The sequence below is a fragment of the Vespa crabro genome, chromosome 1 (genome assembly GCF_910589235.1).
Source record: "Vespa crabro chromosome 1, iyVesCrab1.2, whole genome shotgun sequence".
Classification (NCBI taxonomy): domain Eukaryota; kingdom Metazoa; phylum Arthropoda; class Insecta; order Hymenoptera; family Vespidae; genus Vespa; species Vespa crabro.
Genome location: NC_060955.1, coordinates 20602326 through 20622557, shown reverse-complemented (window position 1 = coordinate 20622557; position 20232 = coordinate 20602326). Strand labels below are relative to the sequence as shown.

The window sequence follows — 20232 nt, the reverse complement described above, 5'->3', positions numbered from 1 at the left end:
TCCATTACTATTCTCTTTTCTTACTATATTTCTTTCTTTCTTTCTTTTTTCTTTTCTTTCTCTTTCATTTTTTACTCCTTTTTTTTTTATATAATGAAAAAAAAAAAAAAAAAAAACGTCCGATTACACGATCTCACATTTTCATTATTTTCCTATTTTATATACCTGTAAGAAAATGTTTTTGCAGGATTTACTTTTGCATTTTTTTTTTCTTTTTTTTTTTTTTTACGAAAATACTTTCATTATCGCATCCCTCTTTTGTATTAAAGATGCAAGGTCTTCAACAGATTTTTCTCGGAATAACAAAGGACGACTATGTAAAAAGTGGTTAAACTAAGATAATCATAAAATAAATCATTAATGCTTTGAGATACTCACGAAAAGCTAGAGAAAGTGGCTCCAACTAAATCAAGAATTCTTTTCGCTCCGACCATTGTTGTTGGGGTCTACTTGAGCGGTCAAAGAGAAAAGGTCGTTGATGACGTAAACCGAGATAAGAATTAAAAATAAATAAGGAAAAGGTAAGAAAATGAGACAAATACCATTCGATAAGATTAATCGATAAGTATTGAATGCGCACACACACACGAAAAATTGTTTTTGTCTCTTTATAAATAAAAGAAATATTTCCATTGTAAGTTATTCAAAATGATATTAATCTTTTCTTTTTCTTTTTTTTTTCTTTTTTTATTTGTTTGTTTGTTTCTTAATCAAATAGATCTCTGTCTTGTAGATATTTTGATAAAAAAAAAAAAAAAAAAAAAAAACAACGGCTTTGACGAATGTAGATTTTGTACGTCGATGGATATTATTGAAATTTTGAAAAATTTTTCAATTAAATTATCTTTATTTGATTAACATTAATATTTCTATTATACATATATGTCGAGCCCACCCAAAGAACTAAATGCGATTTCGCGAGAACTCGTACGCGTGCTTTTGCCAAGGTACCTTAGGAGCAAGGGAGAAACGAAGGATTCCTCGAACGATTCCTGGAACGATGCCTACATTTCGAGTCTTTTGTTACCATGCTTTCGAGCGAATGGAGCAGCGAGACCAAGAAGAGAAAGAGAAAAAGAGAGAAAGAGAAAATGAGAGAGAAAGAAAAAGAGTGAGTGAGAGAGTGAGTGAGTGAGAGAGAGAAAGAGAGTCCTGTCGGTTGCTTTTCGAGGATCACGCGCGTCGTAGCCATCCTCAAGGGACATCGACTCGAGTTCAAAGGGTAGTCGCGCTTCTTTAGCTAATCCGAAACGCTTTTGCCCTCGTGGAATTGTAACGCCAAAGTCGGTATAAAGAACGACATTTATAGGAGATAAAGGAAATGAGAATTAGTAGCATTAGAGATGCTCGACACAAAGGACACAAAATGTGGAAGAGAAAAAAATAGAGAGAGAGAGAGAGAGAGAGAGAGAGAGAGAAATTGTAGATAGAATGAAATAGAAGAAAAGAGATATCATTTGACTCTATACTTTTCAAAAAAAAAAAAAAAAAAGAAAAAAAAAAAGAAAGAAAAGGATAACACTCGTAAGATAATCTTGCCTTTTATTGAAAACGATTCCTCGCGAATTTAATTACCCGTATGCGTGAATAATTTATTTTTAATTCGATCGGTTTAATAGCTCCGTTAAAAGATAACAAAACCGAAAGAAAAACAAAAGAGAGGAATGGGTGGGCCTGATTATGGAAAAAAAAAAGCAACTTTTAACAAAACTTTTCTTTATCTCCCACCATCGAACTATTTTAATTTCTAAACGATTCTCTTCTACTCTTTCTATGAAAGCAGAAAACAATTTTATTCCCTTTGAATGCGAATTTACGCACTAGCGCGGCTGTGTTTAAAACTATTAAACGCGAAACAGTCATAAAACCGACTGGACGTCATAAAAAATATTGCCTTTCGCCAGTATACTCATGGCACGCTTCGAGAAGGATCGGTTTTAAACTCTTGAAGGAAAAAAATATTTTGTTAGGATTTATTATTCTTTTGCTTTCGTTTTGTTCCGTTTTGTCGAGCGTACAAGTAAACAAGATATATATATATATATATATATATATATATATATATATATCTTGTTTACTTGTATATATATATATATATATCTTGTTTACTTTATATATATATATATATATAAAAGAAAAAAAAATACATAAGTTTTTAATTAACGAATAAATATTTTTATAGATCAAATAGATTTTTTTCTGTTTTTTTTTTCTTCCAATAATTTTATTGCAAATACGAGTAGAAATAATGGCGAAGGATCATATCGTTGATAAAATTTAACGGAGATAAACGGAAGCTCACTCAATTTATCTCACTTCCGTTTAACAAACCGCACTTGGTCTCTCTCTCTCTCTCTCTCTCTCTCTCTCTTTCTCTCTCTGTCTCTCTTTATCTATCTTGCAGTCTCGTCTCGCCTGTTGAGATTGTCCTTGATTCAGAAATCTTTTACCAACCAACAACTACGTATTTCTTCAAAGCAGGTAATTACAGACAGTCTTCTCTTGATCGAGCGACCTAAGGTAGACAGACGAATTAAAGACGCAACTCTCTCTGAAAGAGAAAAATAAAATATAAAAGTCTGATTAACGTTTGTGATACACCATCTTGGGTGGTCAAGGAGGTAACAATTTTCAAGCTTTTGGAATTTCAAGAATGAACACGTTATAAACAAGCTTAAAAATTCTTTCTTACGAATAATTGCTTTAATTTGATAAAAAAATTAATTTGATATCTCGAAAGAATCCCGATAATTCTTTCACAAATCTCTTATCAGTGAAAATTTTCTCTTTTTTTTTTTTATTTTTTTTTCTTTATTTTTTTTTTATTTTTTTGGTAATTTCTTCAATCGAACGATATCGAAGGATATCGATGAACACTGAATTGGAACTACTCGTGGGAGTAGTCATGGCGCAGATTCGAGGACAGAGAGACACTTTGTCATTGCTTCGATCATAGCCTTGAGTGAGAAAGAAAAAGCAAGTGGGAGAAAGAAAGAAAGAAAGAGAAAAGATCCTGCAAATCGAATACAAGGCAATCTGCATTTCACGCAGATAAGTCCGTCTTTTAGCAAGGAAGTTGTTGTTCTCTTAGGAAGGTGTCGACTTTAACAGAGTTTTCCCTCATAGAATTCGAGTTGCTACGTACGTGACGCAGAATTTCAAGAGAAAGGTAAAAGGTGAGAGGCAGGAATCGAAACGAAACACGAAGTCGACTTACGCCGATCGATTCTTCCTCTAAGTGTCAAGGTTAGAACGAGCACGACGGACTCAAAGGAACAACCTTCGAGACGAGAAATCCGACCTTACGACACGCACCCAATCCTTCGAAGGAATTTATATAAAAAAAAAAAAAAAAAAAAAAAAAAAAAAAATATTTCAAACATTGATCTCGATTCGGGAATAACCTCGACTCCGATCGTCACTGAAAAGAATTTTATCGGAAAAAAAGGAAAAAGAAATGAAAACAAGGAGAAAATAAAAAAAAAAAGTACAATTCGTATTAGCAATTATCAGAATATCTGAAGAAAAGAAAAGAAAAGAAAAGAAAAGAAAAGAAATGGAAAGAAAAGAGAGAAAAGGAGAAAACAAATTATATGAAAAATATTCGTAAAAATAGAGCTGTTCATTCGTTTCCTTTTCGATAAATATTAAAGATTATACAACTTACTTGACGAGTATATTCTCGTCATGTCAGATTATCAAAACAGACCGATCGAATTTGTTTGACACGAACGACGAAGAGAATCCGCCCCCACACTTTGCATAATCGTTTCTCAACGCATATACATGCATATATGAGTTATCTACATGCGAGCGAATGAAAAATAAATGCAAAATAAGTAACATCTCTTAAGATCGATCGATTAAGTTAAAGAAGTAGATACTAATTCGTACTACGTTTCTCTATCGTCGATTGCATTCGATCTGCATTAATCTGCATCGAAGTTGTATTAATTAATTGCGACGCTATCGGCTATGTCCGATCATCTGTTTCACGTGAGAACCCCGGTCTTTCTTGATCTTTTAAGTTTGATCGTTCGATTTTTTAGAACGGCCTGTGATGCAAATCTTGAATCTATCTTTCCTCTCTTTATCTATCTATCTATCTATCTATCTATCTATCCTTCTCTTGCACACATAGTATAGGTACGAACGTATTCGAGCATATACATGGGCAGCATCTTTCAACCTTTTCTCTGGATGTCCTGCCAACTTGTCGTCCAAGGTGAGCAGACCTATTTGGCGAAGGCACTTCTCGCAGTCCCTCTCTCTCTCTCTCTCTCTCTCTCTCTCTCTCTCGCTCTCTCTCTGTCTCTCTTTCTTATGCACGTTACGAGTAGGTGGAACGAACCGGCCTCTTTCTTTCCTTCTTCTCACCTTTCTTTCTTTCCCTTCTCTCGTTCGTCTCTCCATTCCGTTTTCCTTGCGCGTCGCCGGTATGATACGAAAAAAATCAGACGACAGAGAGTCGAAGTCGATCTTCCCCTCATTGGCGAACAGTCTACTCGGTCGTATGGAAAAATGAAAGATCGATACTGTCACGTTAATTTCTTGCCACTTTCAAATGCCTAATAAGTCGACGTATACATATTAAAAGCGTAGAAACGACGAATGCGTGGGTGGCAAACACTGGTTAGGTATTGCGTTCAATAACATTTCTATGGATTTCTTATATTAATCCTCTCCTTGAAATGACGAGAAAGTTTTGTATGTTTAAGAAATTTTTTCTTTTTCTTCTTTTTTTTTTTTCTATTTTTATTTTTTTCTTCCTTTCTTTCTTTTCAACACAAACTCGCTATTTTCCAATAGCTATCTATTTAATCGTCTTTATATCGTCTTAAAACGCTGTTTAAAAAAAAAAAAAGAAAAAAAAGAATAAAAAAGAAAAGAAAAAAAAAGAGATTGTTTATAAATCGAGACGAGGAATGAATTCCCTTCGACGAAAACGCATTTCAATACGAAGACGAAGCATACTTTTTATCGAAGATAACAATTTCGATCCCTATCGTTTTGATTTCTCAACGGGAAACAACGATTCCAAGAAGATTGCATGATAAAAAGGTGTTTAGAGGCGTGGTATCGATTGAGAAGCACTGCTTTCACGAACTCGCTCTCGTGCAACGTTCAGCAAGTGAGTCACTCTCTCTCTCTCTCTCTCTCTCTCTCTCTCTCTCTCCTCTCTCCTTCTCCCTCTCTCTCTCTCTCTCTCTCTCTTTATCTATCTCTCCCTCTTTCTCGAAGTAGAATCGAATAAGAATGAACGAGAACAAATAACCTTGTGTCCGTCTCATCGTGGGCACGTTCGGTGGATGACTGACAGAAAGAGAAAGAGAAAGAGAAAAAGAGAGAAAGAGAGAGAGGAGAGAGAAGAGACGAGAAGCAAATTCTCAAGTCGATTGAGAATCACTGTCGGCAATCCAGCCAATCCTATTCTTCGCTTCGCGAGATGTTGCAGCTCTGACACGTGTTATCCGCGACACCAGACAGCTTTGAATAAGAATGAACGTGGACGAGTAACGAGAGAGTGATTTCACGATTGTAGAGAGAGAGTTCGAGACGATGTCAACGCAAACGCCGGAAGCATAAACGTGCGTGTAAATATTAAATCTTTCCAAACAAAAAAGAAGAAAAAGAAAAGAAGAAAAAAGAAAAAAAAGAAGAAAAAAAAAAAGATTTATTTTCGAGTTTGCCCGAATACGACTGGAATGATTTCTATATAAAAATACAACAAACCGTTCCCATAATTTTTATCTCAAATAAAATATTTTCAATGAATTTAAAAAGGAACTTTGCACGCTCCGTCGATAAATATACAATATAAAGAGGAAATGCGAGATAAAAGAAAAACTCTGAAGAATCCGTCGTACGAAAGAATCTGGTACATCGCAATCGAGTTCTCGACGGAAATCACGGTTCCCACAGCTTTCCCCGCTTCTAGACTCGTGCCCGTTCGCACTTTTCGTTCTCCAACGAGAGAACCGTAACATCGCGTCAGGATTATGCTACTTCAATTGAATGAACGCCAGGAATATATAGATAGAGATGTAACGGGCTTTTAGGCATAATATTACGTACATAATGCATGTAGTGTATATATATATATATATATATATATATATATATGTACGTGTGTTACATATATATTACAATATTATTAAAAAATATATTATGAAAACTTATATCGACGTACCGATGATTTGTTGTAAATTAAATTCTATTTTAAACAATATAAATGGAAAATACATACATGTATATTACAATGTTATTAAAAAATATATTGTGAAAATTTATATCAACGTATCGATGATTTATTGCAAATTAAATTCTATTTTAAACAATACACATCCTGCTAATAGTTCATGCGATCGATCGAAAAAACATTTTGCGCGACATGAGACTTCCTTCCTACTTACAATTTATTAATAAACATTCGATCGTCACGTGATACGTTCAACACGTATCTACAAAGCCTTTGTATGTATATATGTATATATACATATATATATAAAATAATAGTACAATGTTTATGCCAAGAATCATTAACCGCGTTATATACTGTCCCCGACATTTACTAACAATATCGACTTACGTATCGTAGTACACAAGTTTGTACAACGAAACGGAACCTACTTATGATCTTATTCCTACGTTAATATCGTGACATTGAAAAACTCGTAGCCAATCTAATTTACAATCTCATCAACATATGTAATTTTAGTCTTTAATATAATCATTTACATATTAATTATTATTCCCGCGTGTGTGTGTGTGTGCGCGCGCGCGCGCGTAGCAATAAGACAAATATCAAAAAACAAAGCAACGTCTTTTTATTCCCTAGAGACAATTTCAAATTTACTGACATTCAACCAATGTGGGGCTAAAAATATTCTTTTATTTATCTCTACTTTTATATCGTAAAAGCTACTTTGTCATTTATCTCTTTTTCTTTTCCTTTTTTTTTCTTTCTTTTTTTTTTTTTTTTTCTTTTCTTCTCTTTCTTTATCGACCTTTTATCAAGCTTTTATTATCATCAAATTTAACAAAAACGTAACGTATAGAATTACTTTATCCCGTCGGAACTTGAATAAATGTTAAAGTAATAACGGATTAAAGGATATCGTACAGGGCGATCGAGAAAACGTCACAGGTAGGGTAAGTAAAAGCGTCCCTGCATTGACGTAAATACAAGGTTAATACGAAGACATCCCGAGAACGACGCCTACGCGTTAACCTACGTATGTAGACTTATGCTAGTACCAAGCGATCTACAAAAGCGATGACGTCCATGCTACATCACTGCCTATCCACCTGTTCGGTCAACCTCTAAATATCATCGGCCAAGCAAACCGCGTAATGTCGTGATTCTGACACGTTAATCGCCTTGCTATGACGTCTTACCGACAAATCGATAAACGATAATGATTTACTAAATAATTTATTAAAGCTTTTAAAATTTTATTCCAAACAATAAAATCTCTCCTGTAATATAAAGACAATAATAATAATAATAATAATAATAATAATAATAATAGGATTTGACGATAAAAATATATACGAATTTAAATGACATATATAATATATCTATGAATGAGATATCGATTTAATATTATTATTTTTCTGAACGATATTGATTAATAGAAATATATTAATCGTATGAATAGAAATTTGTATAATACGTGAATGAGTATATACGTAGTTATTAATAAGAATATTTTATATGAATTTTCTGAGGCAGGAAATTTCTAAAATAATGACAATATTTGTCATTTCTTTTAGATATCGATTGACAAAAACGAATCTTACTGTGGAAAGTTGAACAAAATTCGCTTTCAAAACTTTCTCCATTTATCTAATCTTCATCTACTCCGATAACAAAGTACGTTTAATATATAGATCTGAAATGGAAGATGTCCTGATAAAAATACACACACACACATATATACATATATTCGGTTTTTTAAGGAATTAGAAAGATCGTAGGTATCGATATGGGATAATAAATGAAATGTGAACGGCAAAAAGGGCGTTTTCTTTTTCTTTTCTTTATATCTTTTTTTTATTTAACAACGGCACGCATATCGTGGCGGGTTCGTCTCACCCGATTTATATATAGCGCGCGCGTTACCGAACAAAAGGAGTTTACTACGGCAAACTGCGCTCGAGCAAGGAGTTCGATGGCACGCAGTTGCCAAGCGCGATCGACTCGTCGTGATTTTCGAGAGCTCAGAGGCGCAACAAGTGGACTGGCGACTCGTTCGCGCAAAAAAAAAAAAACAAAAAAAAAATAAAAAAAAAAAAAAAAACAAAAAAAATCGTTTTCAAACTTTGAACGGAAAACGATCCACGTTCGTTCGAATTAAGAGAAATTAAAGTTTATATCGTTCGAATCGAAACGTATAACGGAGGGGATGTAGAGGGAGGAGGGTGGAGTGGGGGTGGAGTAGGGTCATCGATCGCTATTAATTAAAGAGAGATCATGTTAATGCCTGACCACTGACAAAAAATTTTGTATGTTCTAAGAAAAGAAACGTGGTAATGGAGAGTAAAGAGTATAGAAGCAAAGAAAGTCAGGGTAATATGATAAAAAGTGAACGATATTAAATATTTAATGAGTGCGATAATTTTATCAATTCAAACGGCAATGAGATAAATCATACCGTTAAAAATATTTCGAAAGAAGATCGAATGAAGATCAAGCCATCGGATTCATTTAAAAAGATCTTTCCCATTTCAAAATCTATAATAGCTCATTGGCTCTATATTATGTTAATAATTCTCGATTATTAAGATCGATACAATTAAAAGGAAATTTAGAAAAGAGCTTACCACGTGAACGCTGGAGAGACCTACGGGCTGCTCGGCCTGCTTCTTGTCCGTCTTCTTCGCCTGCCTCTTGGCCTTGCTCTCGAGAAATCGTTGCTTCAACACCAGGGTGTCCTGTATGTTTTGCTCGCATAGCCCGTTGAAGCTCTGGTCGAATCTTGGCACGCAATCGGTTTGCCTGCGACGATAACTCTCGATCCTACGCCGAAGACGATCGACGACCGCCTGCCTTTTCGGGGTGAGGACCTCACCCATGCCGGGTGCTTGACCCATTTGTTGTTGCAATTGTAGTTGCTGTTGACTTGTCACGCTCAATTGTCCGACGGCATTCAGATCGTGGATAGAGGCGGTCGTAGCTACGGAGTTGGATTGACCGATAACAGGATTTCCAACAATATTTGTCGGTCCATTATTATTATTGTTGGTATTGTTATTGTTATTACCGTTTGGGCCCTGCCCCACGCACACAGATATGGAGGCAGGGGCAATGCCGGGGGGGCCTTGCGAGGGCTGGCGAGGCAGAAGCCCCCCGGCCTCCATACAGCCCCCTAGATCCACCGCAGAGTAAGCCAGCTCAGTGATAAGCTATTGCAATTCGTAAGACAAACAAGTCCTCCTCTTCGTTCTTGTCTCTGTCGGTAGATTCGACGACGACGTTGACCTCGTCAGTAGCCCTCGATGCTACCCGTTTGAGCATCCTCCATCGGCAGCTGACAGGCGAGCCGACAACGAGCGGCATTTGACGCGCTCGATTCACCTCCTCCTCCTCCTCCTCTTCCTCCTCCTTCTCTTCCTCCACTTCCTCAAGTTGCACCGAATCCTTACTCGACGAGTTCACGCATAAACGGGAGAATAGTAATAATACTAGTAGTAGTAGTAGTAGTAATAGCAGTAGTAATAATAGCAGTAGTAGTAATAGTAGTAGTAGTGATGATGGTAGTGGTGATGGTAGTAGCAGTAGTAGTGGAATAGTAGTAGTAGTAGTAGTAATAGTAGTAGTAGTAGTAGTAGTAGTGCTAGTGGTAGTAGTAGGTAGTAATAGCAGTAGAAGCGGAAGATAAGAAAGAAGACACGTTCCACGTGAGCGTGACCGATCGCGCACTCTCGATCTTCGGTATCCGTATCTCGCGCGCTTCTCTCTCTCCCTCCCTCCCGCCCTCCCGCCCCCCCTCTCTCTCTTCCCTACCCCCCTCTTTCTTTCTCTCTCACCCTCACCCTCGGTCCCTCTTCCTCTCTCGCTCTTTCTAACAAATACTCTCTGTCTGTCAATGGACGCGCGCGTGCGCGCGCTTTAGCGAGAGTCTCGAGGAGGCGAAGAGCGCGCGCTTCGTTCCGCCGTCGGAAAACCGCTCGGCACTCATCGTCGTCGTCGCCGTCGTCGTTGTCGTCGGCGGCGGCGGCGGCGGCGGCGGCGGCGGCGGCGGTAGCGGCTGTGTGCTGGCGGTAACGGTGGTGGTGGTGGTGGTGGTGGCGGCGGTGGTGGTAGTGATGAAAGTGGTGGTGGTGGTGGTGGTGGTGGTGGTGGTGGTGGAGGTACGACAACACCACGAGGGATATGGCAGAAGAGAGGGGGAGCTTACGAGGGGGGAGGGTACGTATGGACGGACGCACGCACGGCCGACCGACCGGTAGAGAAACACAGAAAGAGAGAGAGAGAGAGAGAGAGGGAGAAGTTAAAGGAGTAAGGGAGGATGAAAGAGAAAGAGAGAGAGTGAGCGAACGAACGACTGGGAGCGGGAGGAAAGGACAGGCTGTGGCGCGCTTCGAACGTCGGCACAACAGGTAGTCGAAAGAGCGTGCCGCTGCCGCTCCGCTACTACCCACTCGTGCCACCGACAGATGACAGGAGCGCGAGATGGAGCCCACCGATGGAGGGAGGGAAGGGAAGGGAGGAATGGGGTGGGGTGGGGAGAGGACTGTCAAGGGGAAAGACCCAACGAACGGGGTTTCGCTTGCCTTCGCACAACCGGCCGAGCTGCAGCAGCTTCGACCTACGACGGACGTCGACGGCGTTGCGCTTCCCTTCCTCTTCTTCTGTTTTTTTTTTTTTATTCTCTCTCTCTCCTATCCTTTATTTATGCGTCATCTCTTTCTAATATTTATCTTCCTCCTCAAACTTACTACACTCTCTACCAGAGTATCTTAGCAACGACGCGACGAGAACGTCAATCCTTCGACTATGCTTCCTCTCTCTCTCTCTCTCTCTCTCTCTCTCCTTCTCTCTCTTTCATATTTCACCTTCCATATTCTATTTCCTCTTTCGTCATAATTATTATTCATTCGTTCATTCATTCATTCATTCATTCATTTATTTATTTGTTTATATATTTATTAATTTATTTACTTATTTATTTATTTATTTATTTATTTATTTATTTATTTATTTATTTAATTATTTGTTAATTTATTAATCTATTTATTTCACTTAATTCTTTCAATTAATTTACAATTATATTTTCAAACGGTCGAACTTCTTTTCAAACTATTGACCTCGAGATATTTATAATATCACGTGTCATTGAGCGTCGGCATCGAACGCGCCGCGCATAAGATCCTTTAGCAAACAATATTACATAACCTCACTTTTAAGTATCTCTAACGCGTCAACTCACGCAGCAACGACACTATGACGGCGGCAACCTCAAACTGGCACGTTTCCTCTGTCAAAAGTTTGAGGACGTTTCACGCGAACGCCTTCGAAGGACCGAACAGACACGTAGCCCGAACGACACTTTGGATTCGGCTCCTCGTGAGCGCGCGATGCCATTAACAGAACTGCGCGTGGGTACGGAAGCATATATCGTTCAAACGACGAACCATAATTTCTTGCTGGTTAACAGTGCCAACTTGCGGCGTCTCCTTGAAACAGAGAGTCTTCTTCGATTTGACGCCATCTATGAAAGCGTTAAAATTTTCGAAGTATCTTTACCGAGCGTTCCTATTTAGTTTCGTTTTTATTGATTTTATCGACGTAAGAAGCGACAGACCGATCTTAATATCGGACGAAGATATAATAGCGATTTATGTTAGCGTTAAGAAAAAAAAAGAAAAAAGTTTTTTAACAGTTCTACCGCAAGGTTGTATTTTTGTACATTGTTGTTTATTTATTTACTCGATTATTACTGTGATGAATGTTTAAAACAATCTGTTCATTTCTGTGTAAAAAAACTTGTAATACATTGTGAAAAAATACCTATAATATTTGATATACTTGTTATATGATCAATCAGATCATCAAAAGACGTTAATAATGGCATTTGACAAATCTAAAAATAGAGAACGGTTCCCTCAAGTATTAGGTACGATTTTTTCTAGGACAACTAGGCAGCTTATTTTATCTACTGGAATACCTTTTTTGGATCACAAAATAGGTTAGTATACTTTGATTGAATTTATAGAATGAATCCAAATTATTTCAAGTTATGTTTTAGGTGACGGTGTACCTGTTGGATCAATATTTTTAATTGGTATGTATACTACTATATAGCAATAATAATGTATATTATTACCTTTCTAATGTAACATGTGATGACAATAATTACATCATCTTTACAGAGCAAGATACTTATGGAACTTATGCTAATATAATACAAAAGTATTTTATAGCTGAAGGAATAGTTATCGGTAATGCTTTCTTAATAGCTTCTCTAGATACAAAACCTTCTGTTTTGCTTTCGGAAATACCAAATCCAATAAACTCAACAAATGAATATAAATTACAACCGTCGGATGAAAAATTGAAAGTTGCATGGAGATATAAGAAATTAACTTTATCTGATTTATATGGAACATTTGGACATCAGTATGATCTTAGAATATCAATGAATAAGCAAGTTATTGATAAGGCAAAAATAACACAATGGGATGGACCTACAGAAAAGAATATAAAAAGTTATATTTTTGAAAATCCTGCTTATGAAGATCTATTAGAAACTATTGCTAAAACTTTAAAGAATGGAATGTTTATCCATTCCGATGAGCTAAATAAAACCAATATGTTGAGGATTTGTATCAGTTCTTTGGGTTCTCGAATGTGGTTTTCTGATTCCGAAGAGAGCACACGTGCAGACATATTTAAATTTCTATATTGCTTGAGAGCTCTATTAAAAAGTTCTTATGCCACTGCAATTATAAGTATTCCAATTCAGAATTTTGACAATAATGTAAGTTTCATTAAATTACATTTATACTTACATCCAAAACATATGTTTGTACATAATTTATCTAAAAATTTGTTAGGTAAATTTCGTGGAAAGACTTGAGCACTTATCGGATATTACTATTAAATTAGAATCTTTTAGTGGTTCTGCGAAAGAAATAAATCCTCTTTTCAAAGATTATCATGGTCTATTACATATAAAAAAAACACCGATCTTAAAAACATTGTCCCCTGATGAACCTGAAACAACAGATCTTGGCTTTAAATTGCTAAGTAAAAAATTTGTAATAGAGGTAAATATACTTATTAATTTGTAATTAAATATTATCATTTTGTATTATGGAATAATATATATGTTATACGTAATTGCAGGAACTTAATCTACCACCCATATCAAATAATACCAATGAACGTGAACAAGACGAAACATCGGCTACTGGTATTTGCTCAGCCGGTGGAAGGAAAAATCTTTTAGATTTTTGATATTTCCTTATTGTTCATTTTCAAATTTAATTTTTTATATTTATAACGATCCGGTAAAAGTATAAACTACAATCAAAAGATTATAATTGAATTCACACAAATATATCTTCTCTTTAATTTACCCTATTTACATATTACTATTTATATACGTTTGTATACTATAACATTATATAGGATTTATTTAACGGGAAAGGTATGGCGTAGTAGTTGAATTAATGCAGACTGGAGGAGATAAGCTTCATGCACACTTACAATAATGCGCTTAAAACGTTCGCGTTCTGTAATACGCAATGCAAAGTATAAAAAACGATACATATTGAAATAATTAAACTTGAAAGCATATTGAAGATAATTAAATTACTGATAATAATAAACGTGTATTCCCTTTAATATTTCTTGGATAACATATTTTTTTCAATTCAATAATATTATTTATATATAAATAACAATTTGTAAAATTAAGAATATTGTTATTAATTAATTATAATAATTATTAATTAATTTCTTGTGAAAATTATGTATGGTAATGATGTTTTTTTTTTTTTTTCAAATGTTATATAGAAACAGTTATTCGATTCTTAGAATAATTCTCATTTCTATTTTCATCGATGAAAGCCGCACTTGAATGAACGAACGCAAAACTCGTGGATAAATGTAGATATCGATGCATATGGGGGGCCTTTCATCCCCTCTTTTCTCTTCCGCACCTTTCTATTTCCTTCCGGTTCCATGCGGCTGGTCGCGCATGAGGGCACGCAACGTGAGTATGCTAACAGATGCCAGAGTTTGTATGGCACTGTACATCTATCGAGCTCGTGCGAGCGTTTCAGTATTCGAGCACGCGCGAGTAAGTGAACTTCGTAATCGAATCGTACCAAAGAGCAAATATTATAACGCGTCATCCCTTTACGATGGCATAACTTTCGTTATTATTTTCGTTTTTTTTTTTTCAAGTGAACAACGTCAAACTTTAACATGTTGTTTATATATTAACAACAATAATAAAATTAAATTATATTAAAATACATTATAACATTGCTTAATATTCTTATTGTTATTATGGAAAATAAAAAGCTAGCATTGTCACGAGCTTTCGTATGTTGCACGAATATTATTTTTTTGGTAAGTTTATATATATATATATATATATATATAAAGAAAAAAATTGAACGGGTTATTTCAATAACTTGACGTGAAAAAAAATTTGCTATATATTTGTAATCCATAGTTATAAAAAAAAAAAAAAAAAAAAAAAAAAAAATATATATATATTTATTTTACTATGATTTCAGATATCAGGTTTTATTCTAATGTCATTGGGAGCATTATTATTAGCTGACAATGAAAGAATTTTACTATCGCGCTTATTAGGACTCAGTGATGTTCTACCTGATCAACCACTATTCTATTACTTAGCCTTTGCCATCTCTGCTTTAGGATTTTTCATAGCGGTAACTGGTCTTTTTGGATGCTGGGCGGCATGTCTTTTCAATCAATGTATTACGATATCGGTAAGAATTTTTTATTCATAACAACAGCTCAACGAATATTGAATATATTTTCCAAAAGCTTTTTTTTTTTTTTTTTTATTTCATCATGTATTATTGTTTAACGAAAGAGAAAAGTAAAGAAAACAAGTAATATCTATTAGTATAAATAAATTGCAAAGATAAAAATATAATAGAAATCGAAGAAATTAAATTGAATGATCTCAAAGAACGTGCTCCTCTTTACGAGCTGATGCACTTATAAAAACAAAGACTCGTTCGGTCTAATGCCCACGTAATTAAGCCGATGAAATCTTGACTTTTCTTGATCTACATGCCAGCTACGCAGATTTTACTTTGAAATCGTTCCTCGAGCCTAACTAAAACCAGATTTCCCGCTTTTGCACTGCCGTGGTCACGCGTCGTTGCCCGGAAACGGATCTACACGTACCCAGACACGCGTGCTCACAAAAGGAGGGCGAGTATGAGCTCTCCACCTAAAAACTATTATTATTCTGATATAGCTTGTTAACCGAATACATTTAACGCGAGATCCACAATATATATATATATATATATATATATATATATATATATATATATATTTATATATTAGAAAAGAGAGTTATCATAAGGAAAAAAAAAAAAATAGAATATAAATGAAAATAACAGTCAAAGAAACGAAGCATGAAAGTACGTAAGTTTAACTGAATTTATGTTACTTTCAAAATCGAATCAGTTGCAAGAATATTATGCTGTAATTTAAATTATATCACTTAAAAAATTCGAACATATTTCTATTTGATTTTATCGATTTTATCTGAATAATATTATAACGTTTTTTATAAATGAACTCCTCTATTTTCAGTATATAGTGACGATTACGTTATTACTACTTAGCGAATGTACCGTATTCATTGTCGCTATATTCTGGCCTTACTTATTGGGAATCGATGTTAGACCGGCCCGATTGATAAGGGCATTACAACGTAGTTACGCAGTTCCAGGACGAGAACAATTCACAGCAGCTCTTGACTTAGCACAAACCACGGTACGTATACTTGTAGTATAAATTAAAAAATTTCTATAATTTAACTTTAATGTATTCGTGTAATAAAATAATTTCTTTTATTTGAAATTTATTAAGATAAAGTTATAACGTATGTATGATCATTCATTTACTCATGAAAGAAAAAAAGAAAAAAATTATAAAGAGTAATAAATGTCGGTTCTATGTTCTCTACGATTTTACTGATAACATGAATTTCATCGAATCGTATAGTTTTCCTGTTGTGGCATAAACGGAAGCAACAATTACGGTACTTCATGGTGGAGGCTGCAGGAAGTTGGTCGAAGAGAATTGGTAGTACCTCTCAGTTGCTGCACCCTGAATAACGCCAATGAGACGGACTCCTTCCTTAATCCTGAACCTGCCAATCTCACTCTCTGTCAAGCTTTAAATCCCGCCGAACATCAGTATGCCCGGCACACGACGGTAGGAATACATAATGAGGAAGTTATTAACAGGGACGAAAAAAAAAAAATAAAAAAATAAAAATGATTGTCTGAATTGAACATAAGACAAAAACGTTTATCTGTTTGATAAATATTTGATGCACATTTGACACAATTTTCATCGAACTCCTATATAACGCGTTTTATTTTCCTTTGGATAAGAATTGAGATTGTCGAATGACATTGACGGGTACTTTCGTTCGAAACCCGTATCAACGTGTCATAATGTGATAAAAAAGAACCAGTCATACGGGTTAGACTTTCGATAATAATTCATTTTCAATCTCATGTTTTTCTCGTAGCTTGCAATAAATTTCAAGAATTAGAATTTCAATGTTAACTTTTCAGGGATGCCTGGAAATGATCGAAAGATGGACGCAAGAACAAGCGTTAATCTTACTCGCCATCGGTCTGTCGATTATCTTCGTCGAGGTTAGCGTTCTCTTAAGTACTTTCTTCGCATGCTCGAAGAATAATAAGAGAAAGAAATCGCAAACCTCGACGTTTACTTCTACGCAAACTCTGAGTCCCTTCAATGAGAACGATCATGATTTTGGTAAGAAAAATATTTCCTTCTCTTTTTTTTTTCTTATAATCACAAATAAATCAAACAATAAATTATTTACTTTTATTTCTTTTTTTTTTTTTAGGATTAGGAATAGAAAATAGAATGCATATGTCCGGTACAACGTTCGGAGCGAAATCATGAAGATGGTCGGGGGGCAGCGAGAATTTAGATGAAAAAAAAGTGATCGAGCACGAATACGATAAACCAACGAGACAAAATGGAAGAAGTATAATCGAGGATTGGAAAGATTCTCCGAAATATGATGAAAATATTATTAGAAGCGATCAACTTTACGAGGAACGAGCTGTCGATGTAATCATGGATTATCATAATCATCAGCATAATTATCGTCAAATAGAAAATATTTCCTCGGAGTCCAACAAACAGATAGGATCATCTTCGTTAAAAATCGATATTCCGAAAGAGAATGAAGGGAGCAAAGATAGTGTTATAAAAATTAAACGACCACAAGGTGGTGGTACCGTCAGAAGTATACCAATAAAAGATTATCAAACTTCGATAGCTCAGAACATAGGTACATTAAGAAGATCGATGGCACCGCAATTGCAATTTGAATCTTTAGTTTCCGAACCTGAAAAAAATATCCCAATGATTCCATCAAAACAGAGAATATCCATTATTAATAACGATACCTCGAATATTCAGCAATGTTCAATGTTTCCATTAGAGTCTGAAAAATCGAATAATCCTTGCCACGAAATTTCAAAATCTCTCGATACGCTGACGAGGAAAGAGGACAGTGTCAACGATGGAAAGTCCATGGAAAGCGTTCGTAAGGGGAGCGTTCGCGATTTCAATGATACGGCCAATTACTTTCGCAGATCGTATAGAAAAAGGTTAAGCTCCAATTGTCGCAAAACACGAGATAATAAAGATGATAAAGAGTTTGTTCGTACGCGTGGTCACGTAGGTCAGAAGATATATGTTTACGAGGAGAATGCTCGTCGTAGCGAAAGAAATTTTGATCCTATTCTCGAATCGAGAAAACATCGTACTATCGGTGTACCTTTGGTTGGAATGCATAATGCTTGTGGATTACCCGTTATAGCGTCTTGGAACGATGCTGAAATTTTTCAACCTCTTCGAACGAGTACCACGGTGTTAGGGACAATGGCTCCTGTTTTAGGAGGATCTAGATTATCTTCGAACCTTCGAAGAAGAACACATCCCAAGAGAAGAGCACCAGATCCAACTCGATCCAATCACACACTAGCTCGAGTCGTTAAACGCAACGATTCTAAAAGATCGACTGTAAAAGGTAATGATGAAAACAATACGAGGAGAAAGAGGAATCGCTTATCTTTCAAAACCGTAAATCGTCCTAATATATCCTCGAAAAATTCTTTCAAACGAACTGTTCGAGGTGGAAAATATACACTTGGAAAAGCATCTTTAACGAATACTTTGGATAGAAAAGTTTTCAAAGGGAATGTGAAAAGAAGAACTCTTTATGCCAAAGATGACGGTGAGGAAGCTGTGCAGGCTTTGAAAAATTTGTGCTTAAATCCATTGGCGCGAAATGAATCTCAGGAGGATATGATATGGTGATCAAAAATGTTACCTGCAACAAAGCGAAGGATGTGATTTTCGTCTTTGTTTGTTTGTAAATAAATGGACGGTATAAATTATTCATTGATCCAAAGATTTTCTGATAAATGAAAATCCTTGCTGCCCTCGTTGATAAATCAATCATGTGCTTAGCGTAACTCATTCTACTTATTTTAATTAAAAGTATGATTTCGATGTAACCAATGTATTTAGAATTTTAGAATTAATTGAAATATGGATATCTGTCCTCATTGATTATACGAAATATCAAATTGTTTTGTTACTATGATCTTTAAAAATCATTATTGTTTTACGATCTAGTAGGTATGAACATATCATACAAATAAAATAACTCAACTCTTCATTATTTTTACAATGTTCTTTATTAAATAGTCATTAGTTCAATATTACTTTCGATAAAACGTATATTATGCAAGACATAATACATATATATTACATCGAAACTAATATCGATTTCCCAGCTCTTACATTGATTAATTTTAGTTAGAAGAATGGTTATTTTAACAAGTGACTATGAATACTCATATCGAAACTATGAATATAGCATATAAGAATAATATAGAAAACAATGAAACTAATGAAAATATGATATTAATTAGAGCTGAAAGAAACTAATTACTTCCATAATGTTAAATAGCCATTAGATAGATTATACTTGTGATAATACATAAAACATAATAGATATTACAATGAAAATAATATCGTGCCCAGATCTTAGGTTGATGCTTTTGGAAATCGTTGACTATATCAATATGCTTCAAAATTTTATTGACTAATTACGATCAATGATGTTGATTCCAAAGATTCAGCAGATTCCAAAAGACAGTTCCATGGAACTATCAAAATCGTTTCTTTTATAAAATAAAAGACTATTTGAATCACCAAATTTGAAATACTTGGTGATCTTTTTGGATCCCGACGATTGATATATTTCTGTTTCAGTAATAATCGGTAGAGTAAATTTCTGATTTATCAGCAAACGATAACAAAGTTCTTCTTTGCAATCAATCTTAACTGGTAGTAAAGTATAATCAGGTTAACCATTAGTTAGAAAAAAATTTATTTTTAACAGTCAGTAAAGTAAGCTCTTTACTATCATTTGACGGTAAAGTAGATTCCAATTTACCTTCGGCTAATAAACGAATTTCTATTTGATCAATGGTTGGTAAAGTAAATCTCTTCATTGCTGAGTTATGGTAAAACAGGCCTCTTCATAAGTTTTTTCTACTTTTCCTTTGAATGAAATGATCAAGCGATAATGTGGATTTTTCGTGCTTTCTTTTCTAGACGCATTAAGCACAAGTCAAATTTTGAAAAAATAATAATATATAAGTAAAGTAAAGTTATCATTATATATCGTAGTTGTCTTAATAGCTACTTTCACGTGATGAAACTAAAGCAATCGATGTAGCCATTTGTTAGGATGCAAACGGGTTTTTATATTAAGGCATTATTTAATCAACTTTAACATATTCGTAGGTAATATAGAACAATGAAAAATTGTTTAAAGTTAAGTTTTATATTAATTCTTTTTTTCTCTTATTAATTCATATTTTATCTTATTTATTATTATTTATTCTCATTTATTTCCATTTTTTATTATGTCT

The 20232-nt window shown here is 34.9% G+C and overlaps 3 protein-coding genes across 7 annotated transcripts in view; 2 read left to right on the top strand and 1 right to left on the bottom strand.

Annotated features, from left to right (window-relative positions):
• LOC124425328 (neurogenic protein mastermind-like) overlaps nt 1-9972 on the bottom strand; it is a 165128-nt gene extending 155156 nt beyond the window's left edge. For 2 of the 3 annotated variants that reach the window (XM_046965552.1, XM_046965560.1), the window contains exon 1: nt 8827-9972. In XM_046965552.1, coding sequence (XP_046821508.1) covers nt 8827-9363 — 537 coding nt within the window. In that variant the 5' untranslated portion in view covers nt 9364-9972. The remainder of the gene's footprint in view (nt 1-8826) is intronic. The other variant, XM_046965568.1, reaches the window with a different exon arrangement.
• A 67-nt stretch (nt 9973-10039) lies between these two features.
• On the top strand, nt 10040-13566 carry LOC124425371 (putative elongator complex protein 4). 2 transcript variants are annotated; one of them, XM_046965637.1, is made up of 7 exons: nt 10040-10414; nt 11440-11608; nt 12054-12194; nt 12255-12290; nt 12379-12986; nt 13063-13275; nt 13355-13566. In XM_046965637.1, the coding sequence occupies exons 1-7, from the start codon at nt 10379-10381 to the stop codon at nt 13463-13465; spliced, it is 1314 nt and encodes a 437-aa protein (XP_046821593.1). In that variant the 5' UTR covers nt 10040-10378; the 3' UTR covers nt 13466-13566. The 2 variants fall into 2 exon arrangements, with proteins under 2 accessions (XP_046821593.1, XP_046821603.1); XM_046965647.1 differs by lacking the exon at nt 11440-11608.
• A 105-nt stretch (nt 13567-13671) lies between these two features.
• Nucleotides 13672-17254, top strand: LOC124425384 (tetraspanin-7-like). 2 transcript variants are annotated; one of them, XM_046965656.1, is made up of 7 exons: nt 13672-13762; nt 14027-14225; nt 14758-14976; nt 15821-16003; nt 16235-16447; nt 16816-17023; nt 17118-17254. In XM_046965656.1, exons 2-7 carry the CDS (start codon nt 14130-14132, stop codon nt 17174-17176), a joined length of 978 nt encoding a protein of 325 aa, XP_046821612.1. In that variant the 5' UTR covers nt 13672-13762; nt 14027-14129; the 3' UTR covers nt 17177-17254. The 2 variants fall into 2 exon arrangements, with proteins under 2 accessions (XP_046821612.1, XP_046821619.1); XM_046965663.1 differs by having other exon boundaries at nt 14027-14587.
• The last annotated feature ends 2978 nt before the right edge of the window (nt 17255-20232 follow it).

Coding starts and splice junctions, on each gene's coding strand:
- LOC124425371 (XM_046965637.1), top strand. CDS start 10,379: ATGGCAGAAGAGAGGGGGAGCTTACGAGGGGGGAGG. Junction 10,415..11,439: donor GGAGCTTACGAGGGGGGAGG/GTACGTATGGAC, acceptor CAACTCACGCAG/CAACGACACTATGACGGCGG. Junction 13,276..13,354: donor GTAAAAAATTTGTAATAGAG/GTAAATATACTT, acceptor ACGTAATTGCAG/GAACTTAATCTACCACCCAT.
- LOC124425384 (XM_046965656.1), top strand. CDS start 14,130: ATGCATATGGGGGGCCTTTCATCCCCTCTTTTCTCTTCCGCACCTTTC. Junction 14,977..15,820: donor ATCAATGTATTACGATATCG/GTAAGAATTTTT, acceptor CTCTATTTTCAG/TATATAGTGACGATTACGTT. Junction 16,448..16,815: donor AGTATGCCCGGCACACGACG/GTAGGAATACAT, acceptor TTAACTTTTCAG/GGATGCCTGGAAATGATCGA.